The sequence below is a fragment of the Hemitrygon akajei genome, chromosome 5 (assembly GCF_048418815.1).
Source record: "Hemitrygon akajei chromosome 5, sHemAka1.3, whole genome shotgun sequence".
In the NCBI taxonomy this organism is placed as follows: Eukaryota; Metazoa; Chordata; class Chondrichthyes; order Myliobatiformes; family Dasyatidae; genus Hemitrygon; species Hemitrygon akajei.
This window is the reverse complement of record NC_133128.1, coordinates 12,632,436-12,657,322: the sequence shown is the minus strand read 5'-3', so window position 1 is coordinate 12,657,322 and position 24,887 is coordinate 12,632,436. Positions and strand designations below refer to the sequence as shown.

Genomic DNA, 24,887 nt, shown 5'->3' with positions numbered 1-24,887 from the left:
ACATTTGAATCAAATTAGTTTGTGAAAACTGTGTGCATAGAATATAAAGAGAAACTGTTGGAAGCAACTGGCATTTCCAACAATTTCTCCATTTTATTTCAGAAATCCAGCAAGCTCCTATTTTCTTTTTCAAAGATGCAAATGCGGACTTGTCAGGCTATGAACCTGCTCTAAACCCAGGTGGGACCACCGTAGTGGACCAAAGCACAAATAATGATGGCTCAGAGTGCAGGAGGTGGAAACCTATTTATCCACTGTACGCTGGAGACCTGGGATGGAAGGTATTGCGTAGAGCAGTACTGTGCAGCAGGTCGCCAAGTTGATTCACTGACACCCCATCCACTTGTCCATTCTGTGACTGGGAGGAGTCAGTATACCACGTTTATGTGGAGTGTGAGAGGTTACAGCCCCGGTTTGAGTATTTGAGGGAGCCGCTCCTCAGGTTTTAGCTACACTCCAGCCCCGCTCTCCTGATATATGGGTGCCCAGTACGGAAGAGGATGGGTCGCTCGAAGGATCTACTGGTGGGCTTGCTCCTGGACCTGGCCAAGATGGTCATTCAGGAGTCCAAGCAGCAGACAGTCGAGAGCTCTGTCAGGGCCGACTGCCTGCCCGTTTTCCGGGATGTGTTTGTGCCCAGGTGTCCTTGGAGAAAGCAAGGGGCCCCTTGGGGAATTGGCTGTTTTATAGACAGTAATAATCATATTTTAATTTGAATTTGTTCACTGTCTTGTAAGTACATGATGTTTGTATTTCATGTGTTTTTGTATAAATAAACTTCTGTAGTTTCGTAAAAAAAAAAAGGAGACAGACAGCGAAACAATCAAGCTGGCCAATAGCCTGTCCTGGTCTAACCACACAGATGTCACAGCCAAGATAGTTCACCAGTGACGCTGCTTCCTCAGGAGGCTGAAGAAATTTGGCATGTCCCCTTCACCTTTTACCAGTTGTATCAATGCACCATTAAAAGCATCCAGTCCAGATGCTTCACAGCTTGGTGCGGCAACTGCTCTGCCCAGGAACGCAAGACACTGAAGAGAGTTATGGACACAACTGAGCACGTCACTGAAGCCAACACCGAGATTTTGTTTTCTGTTCCAACTATGCCCGTGGACTGGGCAAGTTATAAGAGAGGAGAAACTGGTGCAGCGAGAGAGAACCGTTGTGCGTGAGGAAAGCACAAAGAGTCTCTCGGCCTGCAGCTGAGCTTTCTTCCCGGGAGAAGTTAAAAGAAAATAGAGTCAGACTGTCATTGAACATTATAACACAGAAACAGGCCTTTCGGCCCACCTAGTCCATGCCTACTCCCATCTCCCTGCACCCGGATTGTGGCCCTCCATGCTCCTCTCAGAAATGTTACAGTTGAAACCGCATCTACAACATCCCCTGGCAGCCTAATTCACACTTGCTCCTCCCCCTGAGTGAAGAAGTTCCTCCTGAGATTCCTTTTAAATATTTCACCTTTCACCTAACCTGAGAGGAAAAAACCTGAGTGCCTTCACCCTATCTATACCCTTCATAATTTTGTATGGTCTCCCCTCTTTCCCCTATGCTCTAGGGAATGAATTCCCAACCTATTTAACCCATCCCCGTAACTCGGGTCCTCAAGTCCTGGCAACAGCTGTGTCATTTTTTGCTGCACAGATTAGGCAGTATCTGTGGAAAGAAGAACAGTCACCAACCAGGCACCATCTTGTGATCACCCCACCCCCTTCTCCCTCTGACTCACCCAGTTCCACCTATCACCTGCTAGTTCCTGTGTCATCGGTGATCAACCGGACTCTGAAAACTAACACTTGTTCCTCCATCACATTTTATTTATTTGTGCACAGGAAGAAAAGTGTGGCACCTGTCACCAAGCTGATCTAAAATCTGAACAAAGAAATTATATTTTTATACAGAAATTAGCTAATTAGGTACAGATATGGACCAATTGATAACCTTGTGAATGTTCAAAATAATCATATCACTAATCACATTACAATACAAATTTCTTGACATATGTCAGTGATTGTTCATTCATTATATGATGTGTACGATCATGGTATTTCCATGACCGTGATTGTTTTTGGCAAAATTTCCTGCAGAAGTGGTTTGCCATGGCCTTCTTCTGGGCAGTGTCTTTACAAGATGGGTGACCCCAGCCATCATCAACAATCTTCAGAGATTGTCTCCCTGGCATCAGCGATCGCATAACTAGGACTTGCAATCTGCACCGGCTGCTCATACGACCATACACCAGCTGCTCCCATGGCTTCACGTGACCCTGACCAGTGGGCTAAGCAGGTGCTACACCTTGCCCAAGGGTGAACTGCTGGCTAGTGGAGGGAACAAATCCTTTGGTGGAGATGTATCTCCACCCCACCACCCCTATGTCAGCGATATTAGACTTAATTCAGATTCAGATTGCCTCTTTAATTCATATGTTTTGGTTTTGCCCTACAATTGAAAAGTTTTGGCGGGAAGTATTTCATACCTTCTCACAACTTTTTAGGGTCCAATTTGACCCAAATCCCCTTACTGCCTTGTTTGGTATTTTGCTAATGAAGATATAACTTTAAATACTCCTAACCTACAGGTTTTAGTTTTTACCTCTCTTTTAGCAAGAAGAGCAATCTTGTTTAAATGGAAGGAGTCTACCCCTCCTACACATCTTCAGTGGCTACGTGATATTATGTCTTATTTAAATTTAGAAAAGATCAGCTGCTCAGTCTTAAATTCGAAACAATCTTTTTATGATATTTGGGGACCTTTCCTAAATTACTTTTCCAATTTATAAAGTTTAACAGTGCACAGACTTTTATGTATATTTTTATCTTCTCTTCTTAAGTGAATATGTCTTTTTTTTTCTAATTATCCATTGTCATCCATCAGCTTTTTTCTTTGGTAGTTGGTAGGGGATTGACTTTTTTTTATATAAAAAATTTCTTTTATGATGTATGACTTATCTTTAAATTTTTGATTACAGAGTGGTATACTATATGTGTTATGCTATAACATTTTGATCAATTTTATTACAATATATGAATGTACACAAGTTATGTTGATATGTATCTATGTGTTGCACTCTGTAAATCTTGTTTTTTTTCTTCTGAATAAAAATATTGTAAAAAGAAAGAAAAGAAAGATGCAGATAATACAGGGATTTATAACCAAAAGAATCTCCACATTAAAGGTCAATAATAAAAATTAGTAAAGTAACTGACCAGTAGTAAATGTCAATCTAGGATCCTTCGTTTGCATTCTTATTATGTCTCCATTTATCAAATGGCTCCAGACTACTGTTGTACAAAAGGAAACTATATCCTTCAAAGACCTTAACACTTGCCATGTCAGGACTTTCACACCAGCCTCGCCCATCTCTCTCAACATCAAACATAGCCCTGCCTCCATAGAAACTACTTGACCTGCTGAGTTCATTCAGCGCTCTGCATTTTGCTCCAGATTCCAACAACTGCCATCTCTTGTGCCTCCAGTCAAGTCAAATCAAATCAAATTTATTGTTATGTGCACAAGTACAGTGAGGTACAGTGATAATGAGAACCATGATTACAGCAGTGTCGCAGGTACTGAGGTTAAGACACCACACCGAATATAAATCATACACAAATTTTACAGAGATTACATTAAACAGTGAAGTAAGAGACGATAAAAATGTCCAAAAACATGGAAACAAATCCATGGTAGTGCAAGAGGTGCCCCATAGTGTTATCAGAATCAGTTTGATTATCACTGATGCATATCATGATGTTTGTTGTTTTGTAGCAGCAATACAGCACAAGACATTAAAACAATGTCTATCCGTTACAAAAAATAAATAAATAGTTCAAAAGAGGAATAGTGACGTTGTGTTCACGGACTACTCAAAACTCCGACGGCAGAGGGGAAGAAGCTGTCCCAAAAATGTTGAGTGTGGGTCTTCAGGCTCCTGAGACTTGTCCCAGAAGATAACAATGAGGAAAAAGTGTTCTGTTGCCGAGGAGCAATGGTCAGGGTGATGCGGGTCATTTCTAGAACAGATGGTTGTGGGGAAGTAGCTGCTCCTAAACCTGGTGCTGTGGGACCTCTGGCTTGAGTACCTCCTGCCTGGTGGTATCAGTGAGAAGGAGGCATGGCCTAGGTGCTTGGTTCCTTGATGATGATTGTTCATTTGGTATCTCTGATCCTTCAACAGAACTGGAAGAAAGAGAGATGCAAGGTAGTTTTCAGTAGGAGACACACAGTCAGTGATTCAGACACAGCTTCTTCCCTTCTCCCATCAGATTTCCGAATGCTCATTAAACCATGAACACTACCTCATTACTTTTTTCCTGTTTTTGCACTACTTATTTAATTTAACCTTTATATATATATATATTTATATAAACCTTGCTGTAACTTACAGTTTCTATTAATGTGTATTGCAATGTACTGCCGCTGCACAGCAAATTTCACAACATATGCCAGTGAAATTAAACCAAATTCTGATTCTGATTTAGAGACTAGGTAAAAATGAAAGGTGAAATGTTTCAGTGGAAGCTGAGGGGGGGACTTCTTCACTCAGACCGTGGAACGAGCTGCCAGAGGTAGTGGTGGATGTGGGTCTGATTGCAACATTCAAGAGAAGTTTGGATAAGTACATGGACGGGAGGGGTATGGAGGGTATGGTCCGATGCCGGTCAATGGGACTAGGCAGAATAACAGTTTGGCACAGACTAGATGGGCCAAAGGGCCTGTTTTGGTGCTATAGTACTCTATGACTATATGCAACAAGTGGTACGTCTGTGATTGGAAGCACTGAAAGGGCATAAGAGTTATATAGTGAAACATGCCCAGCAGGAAGAGGGAATTGCTGAAATATCTATGCAGCATCTGCAGAAAGAGAAACAGTTAACATGCCAGGTATCTCTGAGAGATGGCAACTGCTCATGCAGACAGATGGTGGAATCCGGAGTAAAATAAAGTTTACCTGAGGAGATCATCAGGCGTCAGGTCACCTATAGAGGGAGGGATGGGGGAGGGACAGTTGAAACCCTGCATCAGGACTGTCAGTGAAACAGAGGGTAAAGGCTGGAACTGGATGGAGGTGAGGAGAATGATGGACAGATAGAAAGCCAGCTTCAAACCTCTCAAGACAATAAGCAGTAGCCTTAGTTAGCCCCTCAGTTCTCTTTGTTCCGCCCCACCCTTTATTTTCCCTCATTCTGGTTACTCTCTCACCTCTCCTCTTCCCCTCCAACAACCTTATGACTTGCCTCTGGTTCCCCACCTCCCTTTCCCCCATGGTCCACTACCCTTTTGACTCCTTCTTTGTCAGCTCTTTGCCTCGTCCACCTACTCCCTCCCAGCTTTTCACACTGTTTCCTTTCATCACAGCTTCCCCTCAACTGATCTCACCTACATGTTACCCTCCACCTCCCCCCATCTCTTATTCTGGCTTCTGCCTCCTCCTTTTCCAGTCTTGATGAAGGGTCTTGGCCCTAATTGTTGACTGTTTATTGATATAAACAGTAATTGTCAACTTGTATAATAGTATAATTGTCAGCTCCATAGATGCTGCCTGACCTGCTGAACTCCTCTGCTGTCTTGTGAGAGTTGCAAATTGTAACCTTGACATTAACAAACAAGTCCTTAAAAGTAAATTACAATGATCACCACACGTTGGAACAGAGACAGAATAACATATTCTTCTTCCTCCTATTTACAGCTCAAGTCATCCTCACCAACTTGAAGCCCAACTCAACCTATCACTTCCGCGTGGCAGCTGTCAATGGCAAAGGCAGAGGAAAACACAGTCAGACGGAAACCTTTCAAACTCTCCCAGTCCGTAAGTAGCTTAACTTGCCTGTTTGCCAGTAATGGCAGGATCCTGGCTAATACCCAAAATCCTTTTCATATCTCTTCATAATCCATGTCAGTGCTTTTATCAAAAATAGGGAAACATGTGTAGCAAATCTCCACTGAGCCCTCTTTACATGGTATTGCACAATGACTAACATAATCACGCGCTAAGCTGAAAATGAGTAACAGACTTATTTGCTTTCCTCAAAAGGAAAGATTGGTGGTTGAGACGGTCACTGTTCTCATATCTTCAGATAGTTGATGCTTAATTAAGGCTTAAGATTGCTCCTAAAGTCCTCAACCATTCTTAGTTTAGTTCAGTTTGTACGTTTTCCCACGCGGTCATGGGGAGAACATACAAGCTCCTTCACAGGCAGTGGTGGAACTGAACTTGAGTCATTGACACTGTAATAGTGTTACACATTACCATGACAGTACACGTATGCACAGATGCAACGCACAACCTGCAGTAATAATTATCACAGGCACATAATTATAAACAGCATTGTGAAATTGTTTTGAAGTGTTTACAGTGCAGTGACTGAGATGATAAATAGAGGGGTGGGGAAGGGCCTAACTAGAATGGTTGATCAGGTTGGGGAAGAAACTTTCCCAACAGAAAGATAACATGAGGTTTCTTTGTTTATTGAGATACAGCACAAAATAAGCCCTTGATTTAATCCTAGCCTATTCAGGGCACAATTTAAAATGATCAATTAACCCAGGTCACCTGTACTGTAAAGAATTGTCCGAACCACTGTGTTACATTGCTGCTCCTTAAAGTATTTTTTATTTCAATAACCCTAGCCCTAAATCAAAAGATTACAAGCTTGGCTTCATTTGTCACATGTACATCGAAATGTGATTTTGGGTCAATGGCCAACAAAGCCTGGGGATTGTGCTGGGGGAAGCCCACAAGTGTTGCCATGCTTCTAGCACCAACATAGCCGACTCAGTGGCCTTAGAATGTGGAGGAAACCGGAGCAACTGGAGGGGAGAATGTACAAACTCCATACAGCCAGCGCTGGGAATGAAATCCAGGTCACTGCTGCTGGATTAGTGTTACACTAACCGCTACGTTACAGTGCAATCTGAGGTTACAATGGAACTACACAACAGTCATACACTGCACAAGCCTCATCTAGCACATATAAGGTAACGGTAAAATACGGTCACACAAAAAAATAGTCCAAGTCCCTGAGTCACAGAATGTTGCAGCAGTTTGCAGTTGAACGCAGCTTTACTTCCACTGAGCGAACACTGGAGGGCAGCACTGACTGCAGCATCGGCACCTCTCTCCTGAGTGGCTGCAAACTGGAAACACTGTGGCTTGAGGCCTGGTCTTCTGTTGAGTGAACACCAGAGAGCAGAACTGACACTGACCCGGATGCTGTGCCACACTTCCTCTGGTGTCAACGAGGTCCTCTCGCAGAAAGGCTGCAAACCGGCAACACCATGGCCTAGTCCACACTACAACCAAGGCCACACAGCTCCCCTGCCATCGGTCTCCCAGTAAGCCAGTGCATGTGGGAAAAATTCCCCCCCTACAAACCTCCTTGTCTCAGTCAACTCCTCCCTCCCCTACACTCTTCCCCATCTCTGTCATCTGCTCCCTCCCCTGCAACCCAGAGGAAACACATGCAGTTATGGGGGAATATGCAATCTCCTTACTGATAATAGCAAGAAATTAACCCCAGTTCTGATCATTGATGCAGTAAATCATTATGCTAACCACTAAACTACCATGCCACTCTAATCTCCATTCCTCAATTCCATAGATGTCATTAATAATTGGTTTATTATTTTCAAAAGTAACAGTTACAGTGAAAACCTTCTGTTTTGATTGCCAGCCAAGCAGTTTATGCCATGGATAAGTACTTTGAGGTAGTACAGGAACATACTCTCAGTGGCCACTTTATTAGGTACACCTGTACACCTGCTCATTAATGCAAATATTTAATCAGCCAATCATGTGGCAGCTAGCCAATACATAAAAGCATGCCAAGAGTGGTCAAGAGTTTCTTTTTGTGTTCAGACCAAACATCAGAATGGGGAAGAAATGTGATCTAAGTGACTTTGACCATGGAATGATTGTTGGTGCCAGACGAGGTAGTTTGAGTATCTCAGAAACTGCTGATCTCCTGGGATTTTCACACACGACAGTCTCGAGAGTTTACAGAGAATGGTGCAAGAAACAACAAAAAAAATCAAGTGAGTGGCAGTTCTATGTGTGAAAACACCTTGTTAATGAGAGAGGTCAGAGGAGAATGGGCAGGCTGGTTCAAGACAGGACAACAACAGCAGTTCAAGTAACCACACATTACAACAGTGGTGTGCAGAAAAACATCTCTAAGACCACAACACGTTGAACCTTGAAGTGGATGGGCTACCGCACAGAAAACCACAAACATACACTCAGTGGCCACTTTATTAGGTACAGGGCATTCCCAGTAAAGTGGCCACTGAGTGTGGAATGCAGAATACATTGCAGTGGCTACTGAGAAAACACAGAGCAAATAAACAGATAAAGTGCAAGGACAGTACACAACAATGTAGGCTGGGTGATCAAGAATTCATCTTTAACGTTTGAGAGGTCTGATAAGAAGATACTCCGCACGTTTGTACATAAAGTGTAAAAGAGAGTCGAGAGTGGATATCGTACTGTTGGAAAATGATGCGGGAGAGGCAGAAATGGGGGAACAAAAAATGGCGGATAAACTGAATAAGTATTTTGCATCAATCTTCACTGTGGAAGACAGTAGCAGTATGGTGGAAGTTCCAAGTGTCGGGGGCATGAAGTCTGAAGCTACCATAGTGTGGTAAACTATGTATACCTGTCTGGACACACCCCTCTGCTGACTGCTCCTGAGGCTCCTCCCACAGACCCCTGTATAAAGGCGATTGGGGCACTGCTCCTCCCTCAGTCTCCGAGATGTCGTGCTCCCTTTTGCTGTTAATAAAAGCCTATCGTTCACTTGCAGTCTCCAAGAGTTATTGATGGTGCATCACATAGCTAGACAGAAGGTTCTTGGGAAACTGATAGGTCTGAAGATAGATAAGTCTCCTGGACCAGAAGAAGTACACCCCAGAGTTCTGAAAGAGGTGTCTGAAGAGATTGTGGAGGCATTAGTAATGGTCTTTTAAGAGTCACTAGATCTTGGAATGGTTTCGGAAGACTGGAAAACTGCAAATATCCCTCCACACTTCAAGAAGGGAGAGAGGCCGAATAAAGGAAACTATGGCCCAAGTAGCCTGACCTTGGTGGTTGGGAAGATGTTGGAGTCGATTATTAAGTATGAGGTTAAAATAGGCCGTGATCAGCATGGATAAAGCAGTGGCTGATTGGCAGGAGGCAAAGAGTGGGAATGAAGGGAACCTTTTCTGGCTGGCTGCCGGTGACTAGAGGTGTTCCACAGGGGTCTGTGTTGGGATCCATGTCAATTATTTGAATGATGGAATTGATGGCTTTGTTGAAAAGTTTCCAGACGATATGAAGGTAATGTGGAGGGGCAGGTAGTTTTGAGGAAGTAGAGAGGCTACAGATAGACAGATTAGAAGAATGAGCAAAGAAATGTCAGATGGAACGTTGGAAAGTGCATGTCATGCCCTTTGGTGGAAGAAATGAAAGGGATGACTATTTTCTGAATGGAGAGAAAATACAAAAAAACTGAGGTACAAAGGGATTTGGGAATCCTTGTGCAAGATTTCCTAAAGGTTAATTTGCAGGTTGAGTCTGTGGTCAGGAAGGCAAATGCAATGTTTGCATTCTTTTAAAGAGGACTAGAACATAAAAACAAGGTTGGTGTCATGGCAGGAGACCCATGAGTCATCAGGGGAGTCGGAAGATCTGTGGCTGTGTGCCCAGAGACTCGAGATCTTTGAGCACAGAGCTCGAAAAAAGCGACTTGATGGACTTTTAACATCGTAAATCAGCAAATTGTTTGTTATGTCTCCCCTCTCACTGGGAAAACAAAGACGCCTTTTTCTCCCTTATTAGGGAGAGAGAGAGCCTGTGGTATGTCGAATGCCGGGTGAACGATGTAGTCTTTGGAGTACTACAAGTCTGTGACTTTACGGTTGCTTTGCTCACACTTGAGTGCTCGATGGCAGGTGCCTATGCTATTTTTTTGCCAGTTGGGGGATGGGGGATCATTGTTTGCTACGACTTATGTGCAGGAAGGAGGGGAGCTGTGGAGGGGGGAACTTTGGGGTTCTAACATTTGGCTGTCATTCATTCTTTGGCACACTCTGTTTTTGTGGATTGCTGTGAAGTAAAAGAATTTCGGGGTGGATATTGTCTACATTTCTCTGACATTAAATGCGCCTTTGAAACCTTTAAAACCTTTGGATGTACTGTTGAAACTTTATAAAGCACTGGTGAGTCACACTTGGAGTATTGTGAGCAGGTTTGCAGCCCTTATCTTAGAAACAATGTGCTGAAACTGGAGAGGGTTCAAGGGAGGTTCTCAGAAATAATTCCAGGATTGAATGGCTTGTCATATGAAGAGTATTTGATGGCTCTGGTCCTGTATTCACTAAAATTCAGAAAAATGAGGGGTGACCTCATCGAAGCCTATTGGATGTTGAAAGGCTTTAATAGAGTGGATGTGGAGAGAATGTTTTCTATGGTGGAAGAATCTCAGACCAGAGGAAACAGCCTCAGAACAGAAGGGTGTCCTCTTAAAATGGAGATGAAGAGGAATTTCTTTTAGCCAGTGAATAGTGAATCTGGAATTCTTTGCCACAGGCAGCTGAGGAGGCCAAGGCATTAAGTATACTTAAGGCAGAGGTTGATAGGTTCTTGATTGGTCAGAGTATGAAAGGATTTGGGGAGAAGGCAGGAGATTGCGGCTGAGAGAAAAATTGGATCAGCCAGGATGAAATGGTGGAGGATACGCGATGGGCCAAATAGCTTAATTCTGCTCTGCTATAGGAACAATAAGGCCATAAGACATAGGAGAAGAATTAGGACATCTGTCCCATCAAGTCTGCTCCACCATCCAATCATGGCTGATTTATAACGCCTCTCAATACCGTTCTCTTGACTTCTCCCTGGAACTTTTAACACTCTTATGAATCAAGAACCTATCAACTTCCCTTCATACAGTACTGTGCAAAAGTCTTAGGCACATATACACATCTAGGGTGCCTAAGACTTTTACACAGTACTGTAGAAATTGTATGTATCGCATTATACTGCTTCCACAAAAAAAAAAAAAAATTTCATGACATATGTGAGTGATAAACCTGATTCTGATATTGGGTCTCTATTGTGGACTGAGAATAGGAAGAGGGCAGAGAAAGGGAAGGGTGCACGAAGCACCAAAGAGATATTCTGCGCATTCTGTAGTGATCAATAAACCAATTGTTTGGAATCAAATGACCTTGCCTGTTGTCTTAAGGCTGGGTGTGTCTGCATCTGGGCAACTTCCAGATCCTGGGCAGTCTTTTTCTGCCTCCTGTCCCACAAGCCTCCAATGGCTTTCTACTTTCCACCCTCGCCATTCCCAACACACACACACACACACACACACACACACACACACACACACACACACACACACACACACACACACACACACACACACACACACACACACACACACACACACACACACACACGTATATGAACTATGAATATATCTTAAGACTGTGAGTGTGCATAAGACTTTCGCATAGTTCTGTCTTGGCCTCTGTAGCCATCTGTGGCAATTTATTCCACAGACTTACCACGCTCTGGCTAAATAGATTCTTCCTCATCTCTGTTCTAAACGAACATCCATGTATTCTGATGCCGTGCCCTCCGATCCTATACTCTACCACTACTGGAAACCTCATTAGCACACTGGACAGCTACAATCAGGAATTGCAATGGCTAGAAGCAACGTTTGCAGATAAAATCTCCACTGACTTGGCACAGTTCTGTCTATACCAAATGACTTTGCCTCTGTAGCCATCTGTGGCAATGAATCCCACAGACTTACCATCCCCTGGCTAAAGAAATTCCTCTTCCTTTTATGTTCTGAAGGAATGTCGGTGCATTCTGAAGCTGTGCCCTGTGGTCCTAGACTCTCCCACTACTAGAGACAATGTCAGGACCCTGGACAGCTACAGGCAGGAAATGCAATGGATAGAGGCAGCATTTGCAGATGAAACCTCCACTGACTTGGGACCTCGAGCTACTCGCTGGCAGTGTTCCAGTGAAGATTGACAGCTAATCCCAAGGCCCAGTCCTGATTTACTGCCACCCAAGCACCTGGCTCACTTTGCATATCCTCAGTTCTGTCTGATTAGGGTTTTGTGTCACTGTAGGATTCTGACACACAATCAGAGAATAATTACCCAGGTTAATGAGAGGTCTGTGAAGACCCTTGGAGAGCACGAAACACTTTAAAGGGCACCAGTTGTATTAAACAGTGCTTCTGTTCTTGATTGCTAAAGCAATATAACTCACGGAGCTTCAAATTGAGATTGGTTATGCTCACCAACGATGCCACAAGCATGAAAGAAAATGGAGAACTCACCACTATGTTGATTAAAAGGTAGTACAGAACTGAATCATAGAACAGGGTAGTTTCCCATTGTCATCATCATCGTTACGTGCCTTGTCGTATGACATAGGCGATCATGGTGTTGTCTGTGATTGCTCGCGGCAAATTTTTCTACAGAAGTGGTTTGCTATTGCCTTCTTCTGAGCAGTGTCTTTACTAGATAGGTGACCCTAGCCATTATCAATACTCTTCAGAGATTGTCTGCCTGGCATCAGTGGTCACATAAGCAGGACTTGTGATATGCACCAGCTGCTCATACAACCACCCAACACCAACTCACATTGCTTCACGTGACCCTGATTGATGGGGGGGGGGAGGAGACTAAGAAAGTACTACACCTAGCCCAAGGGTGACCTGCAGGCTAGCAGAGGGAAGAAGTGCCTTACACCTCCTTTGGTAGACACCTATCTCCACTTGCAACCCTTATATTACACATGGTGTCCCAGCTAATATATGATATTAGCATAGCACAGTCCAGGCCCTTAAGCTGACAATGTTGTGCTGACCAATATAAACCTAGTCTAACTATTCCCTCCTACATAACCCATAAGCCTGTATTTTACTTACATCCACATACCTATCTAAGAGTCTCTTCAATGTTGCTATTGTATCAGCATTGACCACCACCCATGCCAGTGCGTTCCAGCCAAGCACCACTCTCCTGATGAAAAATCTATCTCGGCCATCTCCCCTAAACTTCCTTCCATTCACCTTAATCCATGTCATCCAGAACTGGCCATTGCCACCATTCTAGCTATGCTTCTCATTAACTCAAACGCTTCTATCAGGTTGCCTCTCATCCTCTGTTGCTCCAAAGAGCCCTGGCTCACTTATCCTATCCTGATAAGACGTGCTCTGTAATCCAGGCAGTGCCCTGATAAACCTCCTCTGCATGCTCTCTGAAGCAATGTACAGTACATAACGATGTAGATTGGAAGGTCAAGAAATTATCTTTAGCATTTGAGAGGTCTGATAATAAGATACTGTTACGCGCCCTCAATATTTTATACCAGAGGAATAATAAAGCCATAAAACATGGGAGCAGGATTAGGCCATTTGATCCATCAAGTCTGCCCTACCACTCAATCATGGCTGATTTATAATCCTTCTCAACCAGGTTCTCTTGCCTTCTTCCTGTAACCTTTCACACCCTTACTGATCAAGAACCCATCAACCTCCACTTTATATAGTACAGGCGTAGCTTTATGTATTGCACTGAACTCCTGCTGCTCAAAAAACTAATTTCATGGCATATGTGAGTGATGATAAACCTGATTCAGATATGGGTCTCCATTGTGGACTGAGAGTGGGAAGGGGGTAAGGAAAGGGGAATCATAGTTGGGAAAAGGAGAAAGCGGTGGAAGAGGGGAAGAAACAGGAAGCACCAGTGAGATATTCTATAATGATCGATAAACCAATTGTTTGGGATCGAATGACCTTGACTGGTGCCTCAGAGCTGGGTGTATCTGCACCCATGCCACCACTACTTCTCAGCCACGTGTCCTACATTGCTCCCACGGTACTCCTCCATCACCATTCCCAACATCCTTTGCTCTTGCCATATTTTGCAAACTCACTCTCCACCCTATGTTGAAAAACAAGAGTACTGTGCAAAAGTCTTTGCCACCCTAGCTCGATGTAGCTGCATAAGATTTTTGCACAATTCTGTCTGTACAAAATGACTTGGCCTCTGTAGCCATCTGTGGCAATGTTTTCCCATGTTCTGGCTAAATAGATTCCTACTCATCTCTGTTCTAAAGGGACGTCCATGTATTCTGATGCTGTGCCCTCTGGTCCTATACTCTCCCATGACTAGAAACCTCATTAGCACACTGGACAGCTACAATCAGGAATTGCAATGGCAAGAGGCAGCGTTTTCAGATAAAATCTCAACGGACTTGACACAGTTTTGTCTATACCAAATGACTTCACCTCTGTAGCCATCTGTGGCAACGAATTCCACAGATTTACCACCCTCTTGCTTAAGAAATTCCTCTTCGTTTATGTTCTGTAGGAATGTCTGTGCATTCTGAAGCTGTGTCCTATGGTCCTAGACTCTCCCACTACTGGAGACAATGTCAGAACCCTGGACAGCTACAGTAAGGAATTGCAATGGAGAGAGACAGCATTTGCGGATAAACCCTCCACTGACTCAGCACCCCAAGCTACTCGCTGGTGGTGTTCCAGCAAAGATTGACAGCTAACTCTAAGGCCCCATCCTGACTCACTGTTACTAGACGCCTGGCTTACTTTGCATATCCTCAGCTCTGGCTGACTAGGGTTTTGTGTCACCATAGGATTCCTGCAAACAGTCGGTGTGGAGAATGCATAACACTTTAAAGGGCATCAGTTGTGTTAAACAGAGCTTCTGTTTATGAGTGCTAAAGCAAAGTAACTCACAGAGCTTCAAATTGAGATTGGTTATGCTCGCCAATGATGCCACAAGCACTAAGGAAAATGGACACCTCTCCACCATGTTTAGTAAAGGTGGTGCAGCACTGTGTCATAGAACAGGGAGGTTATTCATTGTCATCATCATCATCACTATGTGACATGCCACATGATGTAGGTGATCATGGTCTTGCCCATTATTATTCTTGGCAAATTATTCCACAGAAGTGGTTTTCTATTGTCTTCTTCTGGGCAATGTCTTTACAAGACAGATGACCCCAGCCATTATCAATACTCTTCAAAGATTGTTTGCTTGGCATCAGTGATCACATAACTGGGACTTGTGATGTGCTTCAGCTGCTCATACGACCATCCACCACCTGCTCCCGTTGGCTTCCTGTGTCTCTGATTAGGAGGGGACTAAGCAGGCGCTACACCTTGTCCAAGGGTGTCCTGCAAGCTCACAGAGAGAAGGAGCGCCCTACACCTCCTTTGGTAGAGCTGTATCTCTACCCTGCCACCCAGATAGCATAGCAGTTAACACAAATGCTTTTCAGAGCCATCAATCAGCAATAGTGAGATCAATTCCCACCACTGTAAGGAATTCATTCGTTCTCCCTGTAACAGTGTGTGTTTCTTTTGGATGCTCTGGTATCTTTCCATATTCCGAAGATGTACAGGTTAGTAAATTGTCAGCATGCTATGTCGGTGCCTGAGGCATGGCTATTCTTACCATCCTCGGACTGTGTTGATCATCGATGCAAATCTTTTAATTGCATTGTTTTTGTTGCGATTTTATTGGGTACATGATTACGTGCTGTAGTTCTGTGTTGCAACAGCTGCTGCATTTCAAAGACCACTCCGTTGTCTTTGAGGAGGTTTGGGACACCCTGCTGTTACCGAAGGCTCTTTTAACAATCCAAGTCTGCCTTGTTGTATATGAATTATGCAGTCAGTCACAAGCTGAACATTACCACGATTGAGTATGCACTCACGTGGCCCTTTCTGTTATGACCACTCTGCTTATAATCATTGCACAGAGCCCATGCTCTCAGCTTCCCTGTGGTCCTCATTGTTACTGTGCTGAAAACCCATCAGTGCTGCTAAAATTCCTCCAAGCCACAGATGAAGCTCATGCAGAGAGAGGTCCTGAGCATCGCCATGGCAACGGGCTCAGTTTAGCCTCTCAAGGTCATTCACTTGAAAGAAGAATTAGGTCCTGCTCTCTGTGAGGCACAGTGATTGCCAGTGAATGCACTCACTCAGACTGTGAAAAAGGAAGAGCATATTCTGCACTGTTTAACTGAGGGATTAAGGGTCCAAATTTCAGTCAGAGCCTCGGAGGGGATGCTGAAAACAAACAGCAGATTCATAACATAGACAAAATCTTAGAGGAACTTAGCAAGTCAGGCCGTATCAATGGAGTGGAATAAACAGTCGACATTTCAGCAGAGGCCCTTCATCAGGGCTGGAAAGGAAGGGGGAAGAAGCCAGAATAAGAAGGTGGGGCAACAGGGGAAGGAGTACAAGTTGGTAGTTGAGAGGTTGAGAGGTGAAACGGGTGAGGGGAATAGTGAGTGGATGGGGAAGTGGGGGTGTGAATTAAGAAACTAGGAGTGGACAGGTGGAAGAGGTAAGTGGCAGAAGAAGGAATCTAATAGGAGAGGAAAGAAGGGAAGCTAAATGGAGATGATAGATAGGTGAGAACAAGAGAAAGGGAGAGAGGATAACCAGAATGGGGAATGGGAAAAGAGAAGAAGGAAGGAAGGGGTGAAGAAATTACCAGGTTGGAGAAATCGATGTTGGTGGAATTTGAGGGATTCTCCGCCTCATGGCCTCATCACAGCACAGCAGCTGAGACCATGGACAGACATGTCTGGATGTGAATAGGAAATCACGTTGGGATGGATAGCCACCAGGATGCTGTGCTTTTTTGTGATTCATGGAGATGTCAGGCATGGAAGTGGGCCACTCAACCCAAATTATTCATGCCAACCAAGATGTTAACCCAAGCTAGTTCCATTTGCTTATGTTTGGCATATACTCATGCCAATGGATATTTCCTATCCATGTTTCTATCCAAGTATACTTGAAGTGATGTTACTGTACCCACATCCCAGCACCTGCCCCTCAGATCCCCTTTACAATTTTCCCCTCTTACCTTAAACCTGTTTTCTCTGGTTTTAGACACAACTAACCTAGGAAACAAAGTGTGAGCTTCCAAGTTCTCTGAACTTCTCTTGATTTTATAAACCTCACCCCTTAGCCTCCTTCACTCCGGAGGAGAAAAACATGCCTATCCAGTCTCTCCAAGTGGGGGGGGGTGAAGATATGCCTTTACCAAAGGAGGTGTAAGGTGCTCCTTCCCTCTGCTAGTCTGCAGGTCACGCTTGGGCATCAGCTTATCCCCCCACAGTAAGGAGCATGTTGTGGATGGTCATATGAGCCTGTCCTGGTTATGTGACCACTGATGCCAGGCAGACAATCTCTGAAGAGTAACGATAATGGCTGGGGGCACCCGTCTTGTAAAGACAATGTCCAGAAGATTGTCCATGGATGAGAGAGGTCTGGAGGGTTATGGACTGGGTGCAAGTCAATGGCACTAGCGGAATAAAGTTATGAGTCTGGCCCTCATTATGGTCCCAGTAACATCTGTGGTTACACATTTGGAGAAGAAGGATGCTTATGTGAGAATGCTGTTCTTGGACTACAGTTCAGCATTCAACACCATAGTTCCCTCCAGGCTCGACAGGAAGCTCAGAGACCTCGGAGATTTTGCGAGATCCTGCCTTGTGCAGCTGGATCCTGGACTTCCTGTCAGATTGGCGGCAGGTGGTAAGAGTGAGCTCCCTCATCTCTGCCCCTCTGACTCTCAACACAGGAGCCCCTCAGGGCTGTGTACTAAGTCCCCTCCTTTACTCCCTGTATACATACGACTGCGTCACCACCCACAGCTCTTATCTGCTAATTAAATTTGCTGATTGGCCTAATCTCAAACAATAAAGAGATGGCCTACAGGGAAGAAGTCATCTCTCTGACACAGTGGTGTCAAGAAAACAATCTCTCCCTGAATGTCGCAAAAACAAAGGAACTGGTTTTGGATTACAGGAGGAATGGAGACAGGCTAACCCCTATTGACATCAATGGATCTGGGGTTGAGAGGGTAAACAGCTCTATGTTCCTCAGCATCCACATCACCGAGGATCTCATGTGGTCTGTACACACCAGCTGTGTGGTGAAAAAAGCACAACATCGCCTCTTTCACCTCAGACGGTTGAGGAAGTTTGGTATGGGCCACCAAATCCTAAGAACTTTCTACAGTGGCACAACTGAGATCATCCTGACTGGTTGCATCACTTCCTGGTATGGGAACTGTACTTCCCTCAATCACAGGACTCTGCAGAGAGTGGTGCAGACAGCCCAGCGCATCTATGGGTGTGAACTTCCCATGATCCAGGACATTTACAAAGACAGGAGTAAAAAGGGTCCAAAGGATCACTGGGGACCTGAGTCACCCCAAGCACAATCTATTCCAGCTGCTACCATCCGGGAAGCGGTACCGCAGCATAAAAGCCAGGACCAACAGGCTTCGGGACAGCCTCTTCCACCAGGCCATCAGAGTGACTAACTCACGCTAATTTGAGTGTATTTCTGTGTTACATTGACTGTTCTATTTATTATAAATTATTATAAATTACTAGATTGCACATTACACATTTAGACGGGCACGTAACGTAAAGACTTTTACTCCTCGTGAAGATGAAGGATGTGAGAAATAAGGTCAGTTCAATTCAATCTACACAAAAACGCTAGAGAATTGTGCAAACTGAGATCTGAAACAGCAAATAATCTGTCGGAGGGCTCAATGGCTCGATGAGCAAAAAGAAATAGTCGACGTTTTGGATCAGGATTGAGAGTGGAGAAGGAAGATAGCCAATTCAGTGTATGAGGAGGAGGGTGGGACAGAGTCTAGTAGCTGTTGTGTTTATCTGTTGATGAGTGGGAACAGAAGACACTCACTAGTGGTTGCTAAGTTAACTATTTATTTACAGGACAAGACAACACTAAACATTCAGCAAACTCTTCAAATACTTATCTAAAGTGTGCGCTCAGGCCCCCTCTCACTACCGCACACTTCCACTGTTCCCATTGCACTGGTCACAACCCAGTCCATCAGAGATTCCCAAAACTAAAGAAACCAGGTGCCTTCAGCGAGCTAGACTTATACTCTACCAGTGCCGTGACACCATTGGCAGGTTCCATGGTGCCAAACTCAGCCAATGAAAGGGCTGCAATGCTCCTGAAATGGGCCAGTCCCCAGCTAGCACAGGGGGAGCTGCTTTCAATGAACAGATGAGATTGACACCTACTGCCATGTCGTAGAGTCTGATGGAACCAACGTTCTGGTGAACCTATTTCTGCATCCTTCTCTGGATTAGTTATATCTTTCCTATCTATGTACGTCCTTCCTATAGTGCAGTGAGGAGAACTACACACCATACACTACATGCAGATCCTCACTTGTATATCCGCACTTCCCTGACTCTCGGCAATCCCTTCATGACCCTGATAGACTTGATTATATTGGGGTATAGGAACACAACAGACCAACACAGGAGGGGGACTACTGATAGGTGAGTGTAACAGTAGCGTAGTAAAGCACCTAGTACAGTGCCACTGATCAAAAGATCAGGGTTCAGTTTTCACCACTCTCTGCAAGGAGTTTGTACATTCTCCTCTTTACCATGTAGGTTTCCTCTAGGCACTCCGCCACCTTCCAATAACCTACAGGTTAGACGTACGGATTGTGCTGGGGACAGCCCGCCAAGTGTCACAACATTTCTGGTGCCAACGTAGCATCCCTACAACTTTATAACCCTATCCGTTTGTCCATGGAGTGTAGGAGGAAACCAGAGCACCCAGAGGAAACCCTAGCTGTCACAGGGAGAACGTACAAACTCCTGAGAAACACAGAGAGAGGTTCCACTACTGTCTGGATTTAAATAGATCTCTTTACATGGAAGATAAGGCATGAATATAGAATAAGGTAGCCATCTCCAAGAGTAGATTGGCTAATCTCCTCTCTTTAACGTTCATTAGCATTAGCTTCATTAAAGTCACAGACCAGCAACCTGGGGATTGGTACAAACTGTAGCAGACTGATAATTTGGCTCAGTAGAACAATAGTTATATTGCTGGACTGGCGCCAGAATTTTTGGACCAATGTTACAGGAACCTGGGTTCAAATCCCACCCTTGGTAGTTAGGAAGTTTAAATTTAATTAATTGAACAAACCTTAAATTTAAATAGTGTTGTCAACCATGAAGCATGAATCAGAACCAGAATTTAGTTTATTATCACTGACAAATGTCATGAAATTTGTTGTTTTGTGATAGAAATGCATTGCAATACATTAAAAAATTACTATAAGTTACCATAAGAAATATTTAAAAATAAATAAGTAGTGCAAAAAGAGACCAAAATAGTAAGGTAGTGTTTATGAGTTCATGGACTGTTCAGAAATCTGATGGCAGAGGAAAGAAGTTGTTCCTAAAATTGTGAGTGTGTGTCTTCAGTTTTCTAAAGCTAGTGGATTGTTGTTGAAACCCATCTGGATTTAAATATTTAGAAATGTTAACTACAAGAGGGCATTGGTTTAAGGTGAGAGGAGGAATGTTTAATGGTGACACAAGGAACTGCAGATGCTGGAAGCTGGAGCAAGAAACAAGATGCTGGAAGAACCCAGCAAGGCAGGCAGCATCTGCGGAGGGAAAGGAACAGTCAATGTTTTGGGTTCAGACCTTTCAAATGGACTCACACAAAGAGTCTGAAAATGACGTGCAGTGTTGTGCAAAAGTCTTTCATATATATACATATATAGCTGTTCTGATCTTCTTCTTGCTTTCTGGGGTATTGGAACTGTCTCGTGTGGATTGATGTTTAGAAGGAATCCTTTAATGGTTATTGGTCCATCTCACTCATGGACAACTTGTCCTGTTGAAAAGCCATCTGATTACTGCCCATGTATACTTATTTTTCATCAGGATGTTAAAGAATAGGCACAGTTCTCACAAATAACAATCTCCTTCTCCCCTCTTTGTGATATTTACCGGGAGTGTTGCATGTGAATGTCCTGAAATATTTTTGAGGATCCCTACCACCCATCCCACAATCTCTTTGACCCACTGCCATCAGAAAGGAGGTACAGGAGCATCAGGACTAGGATTGTCAGTCTGGGGAACAGCTTCTTCCCTCAGGCTGGGAGACTAATGAATTCCCTAAGGTTTTGTCACTGGGTTAGGGTTAGTGGTTAGTGGTTACTGGGTTAGTGAACTGTTTACTGTACTATTTACTGCTTACTGTTTATCTGTGCAGCACGCTACATTCACTTTAAATTGGACTTTATTAACTTATTTGTGATAATATTTTGTTTTATGTGCTGTGTGTGATATATGTTTTGTGCATATACCATGGTCCAGAGGAACATTGTTTTGTTTGGTTGTATATGTACAGTCTGACAATAAACTTGAACTTGAATTTTAAAACTTACCAGGTCAGGCAGCATATGTTGACAGAGAAACAGAGTTAAGCTCTTTGCCAGAACTGGAGTTCCTAAAAGAGAAGTGGCAGCAACTTCAACACTAAAATTAATTCAGCTCTCCAAACTGAAACATCAACTGTTCTTCTCTTTCCACAGATGCTGCCTGACCTGACAAGTATTTTGAGACTTTCTGTTTCTGTTTCCTCATTCCAGCATCCGTATTCTGAGACACAAGAAATTCTGCAGGTGCTAGAAATTTTGAACAACACATACAAAATGCTGGAGGAGCTCAGCAGGTCTGGCAGCACCTATGGAGGGGAATAAACAGTTGGCATTTCAGACCAAGACCCTTCATCTGGACCTTCATCAAGTTCAAGTTTATTGTCATTAAACTATACACATCTATACAGCTAAATAAAACATTGTCCCTGTGGGGCCAAGGTGAAAAACACATTAGGTATGGTCACACAGAGCACATACTGTGTAGTTACAATCCAGCACATCCATTCACAAAATAATATTAGTACAAGTCCCTGAGTGGCATGGCCTGAAGACTGACAGGTTGACATAAAGTGCAAGGCGCAAGTTAACATAAGACCTTACTGGCGCTATTATAATAAAAAATAAGGAGTTCTATTGATATGTGAAACACCAGCAGTAATAGATGAAAAGTGACCAGTGCTGGATGAGAGGGTGTCTGTGAGTTGCGGAGTGGTGGAACAGAGGGGTGGCAGGGTATTCAGAGGTATATGATAGCTGATCAAGTTCAAACTCAAGTGTAATTGTCATTCAACCATACATGAATGATCATGAATACAGCCAAACGAAACAGCGTTACTCCGGGGTCAAGGCACAAAACACAATGCCAACGGTCACACACAGCACAAGGCACATATACCACATTCCTGTAAACTGTAAGATTGCAAGCACATATAAAATATCAGTAAATTACAGTCACACAAAAAATACATAGTCCAGGATCCTGAGTCCATGAATGTTTCAGCAGTCTGCAGTTGAACACAATACAGCTTGTCTTCTGTCAAGTGAACACCAGGGGGCAGCACCAACTCCAGATTGGTCACCGCGCCACACTGCCTCCAGTGGCGCACTCCGACTCTGACACCTCTCTCCTGCAGTTTATTCACCAGAAACCCTACCGAACACTCTGAGAGCAGTCTTACACGTGTTTTGTACAACTGCAACATGATATCCCAGATCTATCACTGATTCAGTTGTAAGCTTCAAGGGCAATAAGTGTCTGGCAAAGAGAAGCTGCCATGGTTGTCAAGTAAGGGCAAGGAGTGTGGCAGATTAAGTGGCTCCACTACAGAGCTGGCATGTGCTGGATGGGTTGAATGGCCTGCATATTTGCTAATTATCAGTGTTTTCTCCTTAGCATCAAAGCTCACATTATCTGTGCAGCAATTACAGCCTACTTAGATTAAATTCATCTATCTGAATCCCCTAAGGTGTCTGTGTATCTATAGCAGACACAGTACTGTGTAAAAGTCATAGGCACATATATATATAGCTAAGGTACCTGACATTTGCACAGTACTGTATACTATGTCTTTCCAGTTACTAAATAACACTTAATACCACTGAGCTATTACAGAGCTAAGTACTCTTATTCCCAACCATCTTCCTAGTTTAACCAAGTCTTCAGCACCCTAGCTGGAAAACTGTGCCTAAGTATTTTGCATAGTATTGTACCTCAGTGACTTCTCCTTTCTTTAGTGCAGTGCACCACTCCTTCAATGTTAGCTTTCAAAGAGACTCTTTAACGTCAGGCTACAATATGTTAATTTATTCTTGATTTTTTTTTTAGTGAGTTTGTTCCCTCCTGCAGTGGTTCAGAATTTCCTGGATATTCTACAATGGAAATTGTAAATTATGGGATTTCAACATTAGGCGGCTATTAACCTTTGCTTCCACTCCCAAATGTTTGCCAGCACCTGGAATGGCTTTGCAGGCCTTTGTACAATAATCCCTGCTCCTGTAAAAGGAATATTTGCCTCAAAATATAAATCAGATTTGTGTAGCATCTGTGAAAAAGGGCCGAAGGGCCTCTGTTTGGGCTGCCTCTCTCAAAACCTGGATTTTATCCCCTCTGGAGCATAGGAGGCTAAGGAAATACCTTAAAGAATTTTATAAAATCATGAGGGGTTTCAATAAAGTGAATAGTCAGTATTTTATCCCAGGGTAAGGGAGTCTGAAAATACAGGGCACAGGTTTAAAACCAGAGGGAAAAGATTTAAAGAAAATGTGAGGGGCAACTTTTTCCACATAGAGGGTGGTGGGACAGTAGTGCAGTAGTTAGCACTCTGCCTTACAGTACCATGTGACCCGGGTTCAATTCCTGCTGCTCCCTGTAAAGAGATTGTACTTTCTCCCCATGACACAAGAACATAAGAAGTAGGAGCAGGTGTAGGCCATCTGGCCTGTTGAGCCTGCTCCAACATTCAATAAGATCATGGCTGATCTGGCCATGGCCTCATCTCCACCCACCTGCTTTTTCCCCATAACCCTTAATTCCCCTTCTGTGAAAAATATAAACCAACCTTCTCTTAAATATATTTACTGAGGTAGCCTCCACTGCTTCATTGGGCAGAGAATTCCACAGATTCACCACCCTCTGGGAAAAGCAGTTTCACCTCATCTCCATCCTAAATCTACTCCCCCAAATCTTGAGGCTATGTTCCCTAGTTCTAGTCTCACCTACCAGTGGAAACAACTTTCCTGCCTTTATCTTATCTATCCCTTTCATAATTTTATATGTTTCTATAAGATTTCCTCTCATTCTTCTGAATTCCAGCGAGTACAGTCCCAGGCCACTCAATCTCTCCTCATAGTCTAACCCCCTCATCTCTGGAATCAACCTGGTGAATTTCCTCTACACCACCTCCAAAGCTAGTATATCCTTCTTCAAGTAAGGAAACCAGAACTGCGCACAGTACTCCAGGTGCGACCTCACCAGTACGCTGTACAATTGCAGCATAACTTCCCTGCTCTTAAATTCAATCCCTCTAGCAATGAAGGCCAACATCCCATTTGCATTCTTGATAGCCTGCTGCACCTGCAAACCAACCCTTTGTGATTCATGCACCAGCACTCCCAGATCCTTCTGCATGGCAGCATGCTGTAATTTTTTACCATTTAAATAATAAACTGCTCTTTCATTTTTCCTTCCAAAGTGGATGACCTCGCATTTACCAACATTGTATTCCATCTGCCGGGCCCTTGCCCACTCACTTAACCTACCTATATCTCTCTGCAGGCTCTCTGTATCTTCTGCACAATTTGCTTTTCCACTCAATTTAGTATCATTAGCAGAACTTAGATACACTGCACTCAGCCCCCTCTTCCAGATCATTAATGCATATTGTGAACAATCGCAGGCCCAGCACCAACCCCTGTGGCACACCACTCATCATTAATTGCCAAAGAACTCCAGTAAGTTTGTCAAACAGGACCTGCCTTTGCTGAATCCATGCTGTGTCTGCCTGATGGATCCATTTCTTTCCAGAGGCCTCACTATTTCTTCTTTAATGATAGCTTCAAGCATTTTCACAACTATTGACGTT

General features: G+C 43.7%; 1 protein-coding gene across 2 annotated transcripts in view; it reads left to right on the top strand.

The window, feature by feature from the left end:
• LOC140727495 (neural cell adhesion molecule 2-like) overlaps positions 1-24,887 on the top strand; it is a 1,581,686-nt gene that overhangs the window by 1,431,379 nt on the left and 125,420 nt on the right. For both annotated transcript variants that reach the window (XM_073044851.1, XM_073044852.1), the window contains exon 13: positions 5,687-5,806. In XM_073044851.1, coding sequence (XP_072900952.1) covers positions 5,687-5,806 — 120 coding nt within the window. The remainder of the gene's footprint in view (positions 1-5,686; positions 5,807-24,887) is intronic.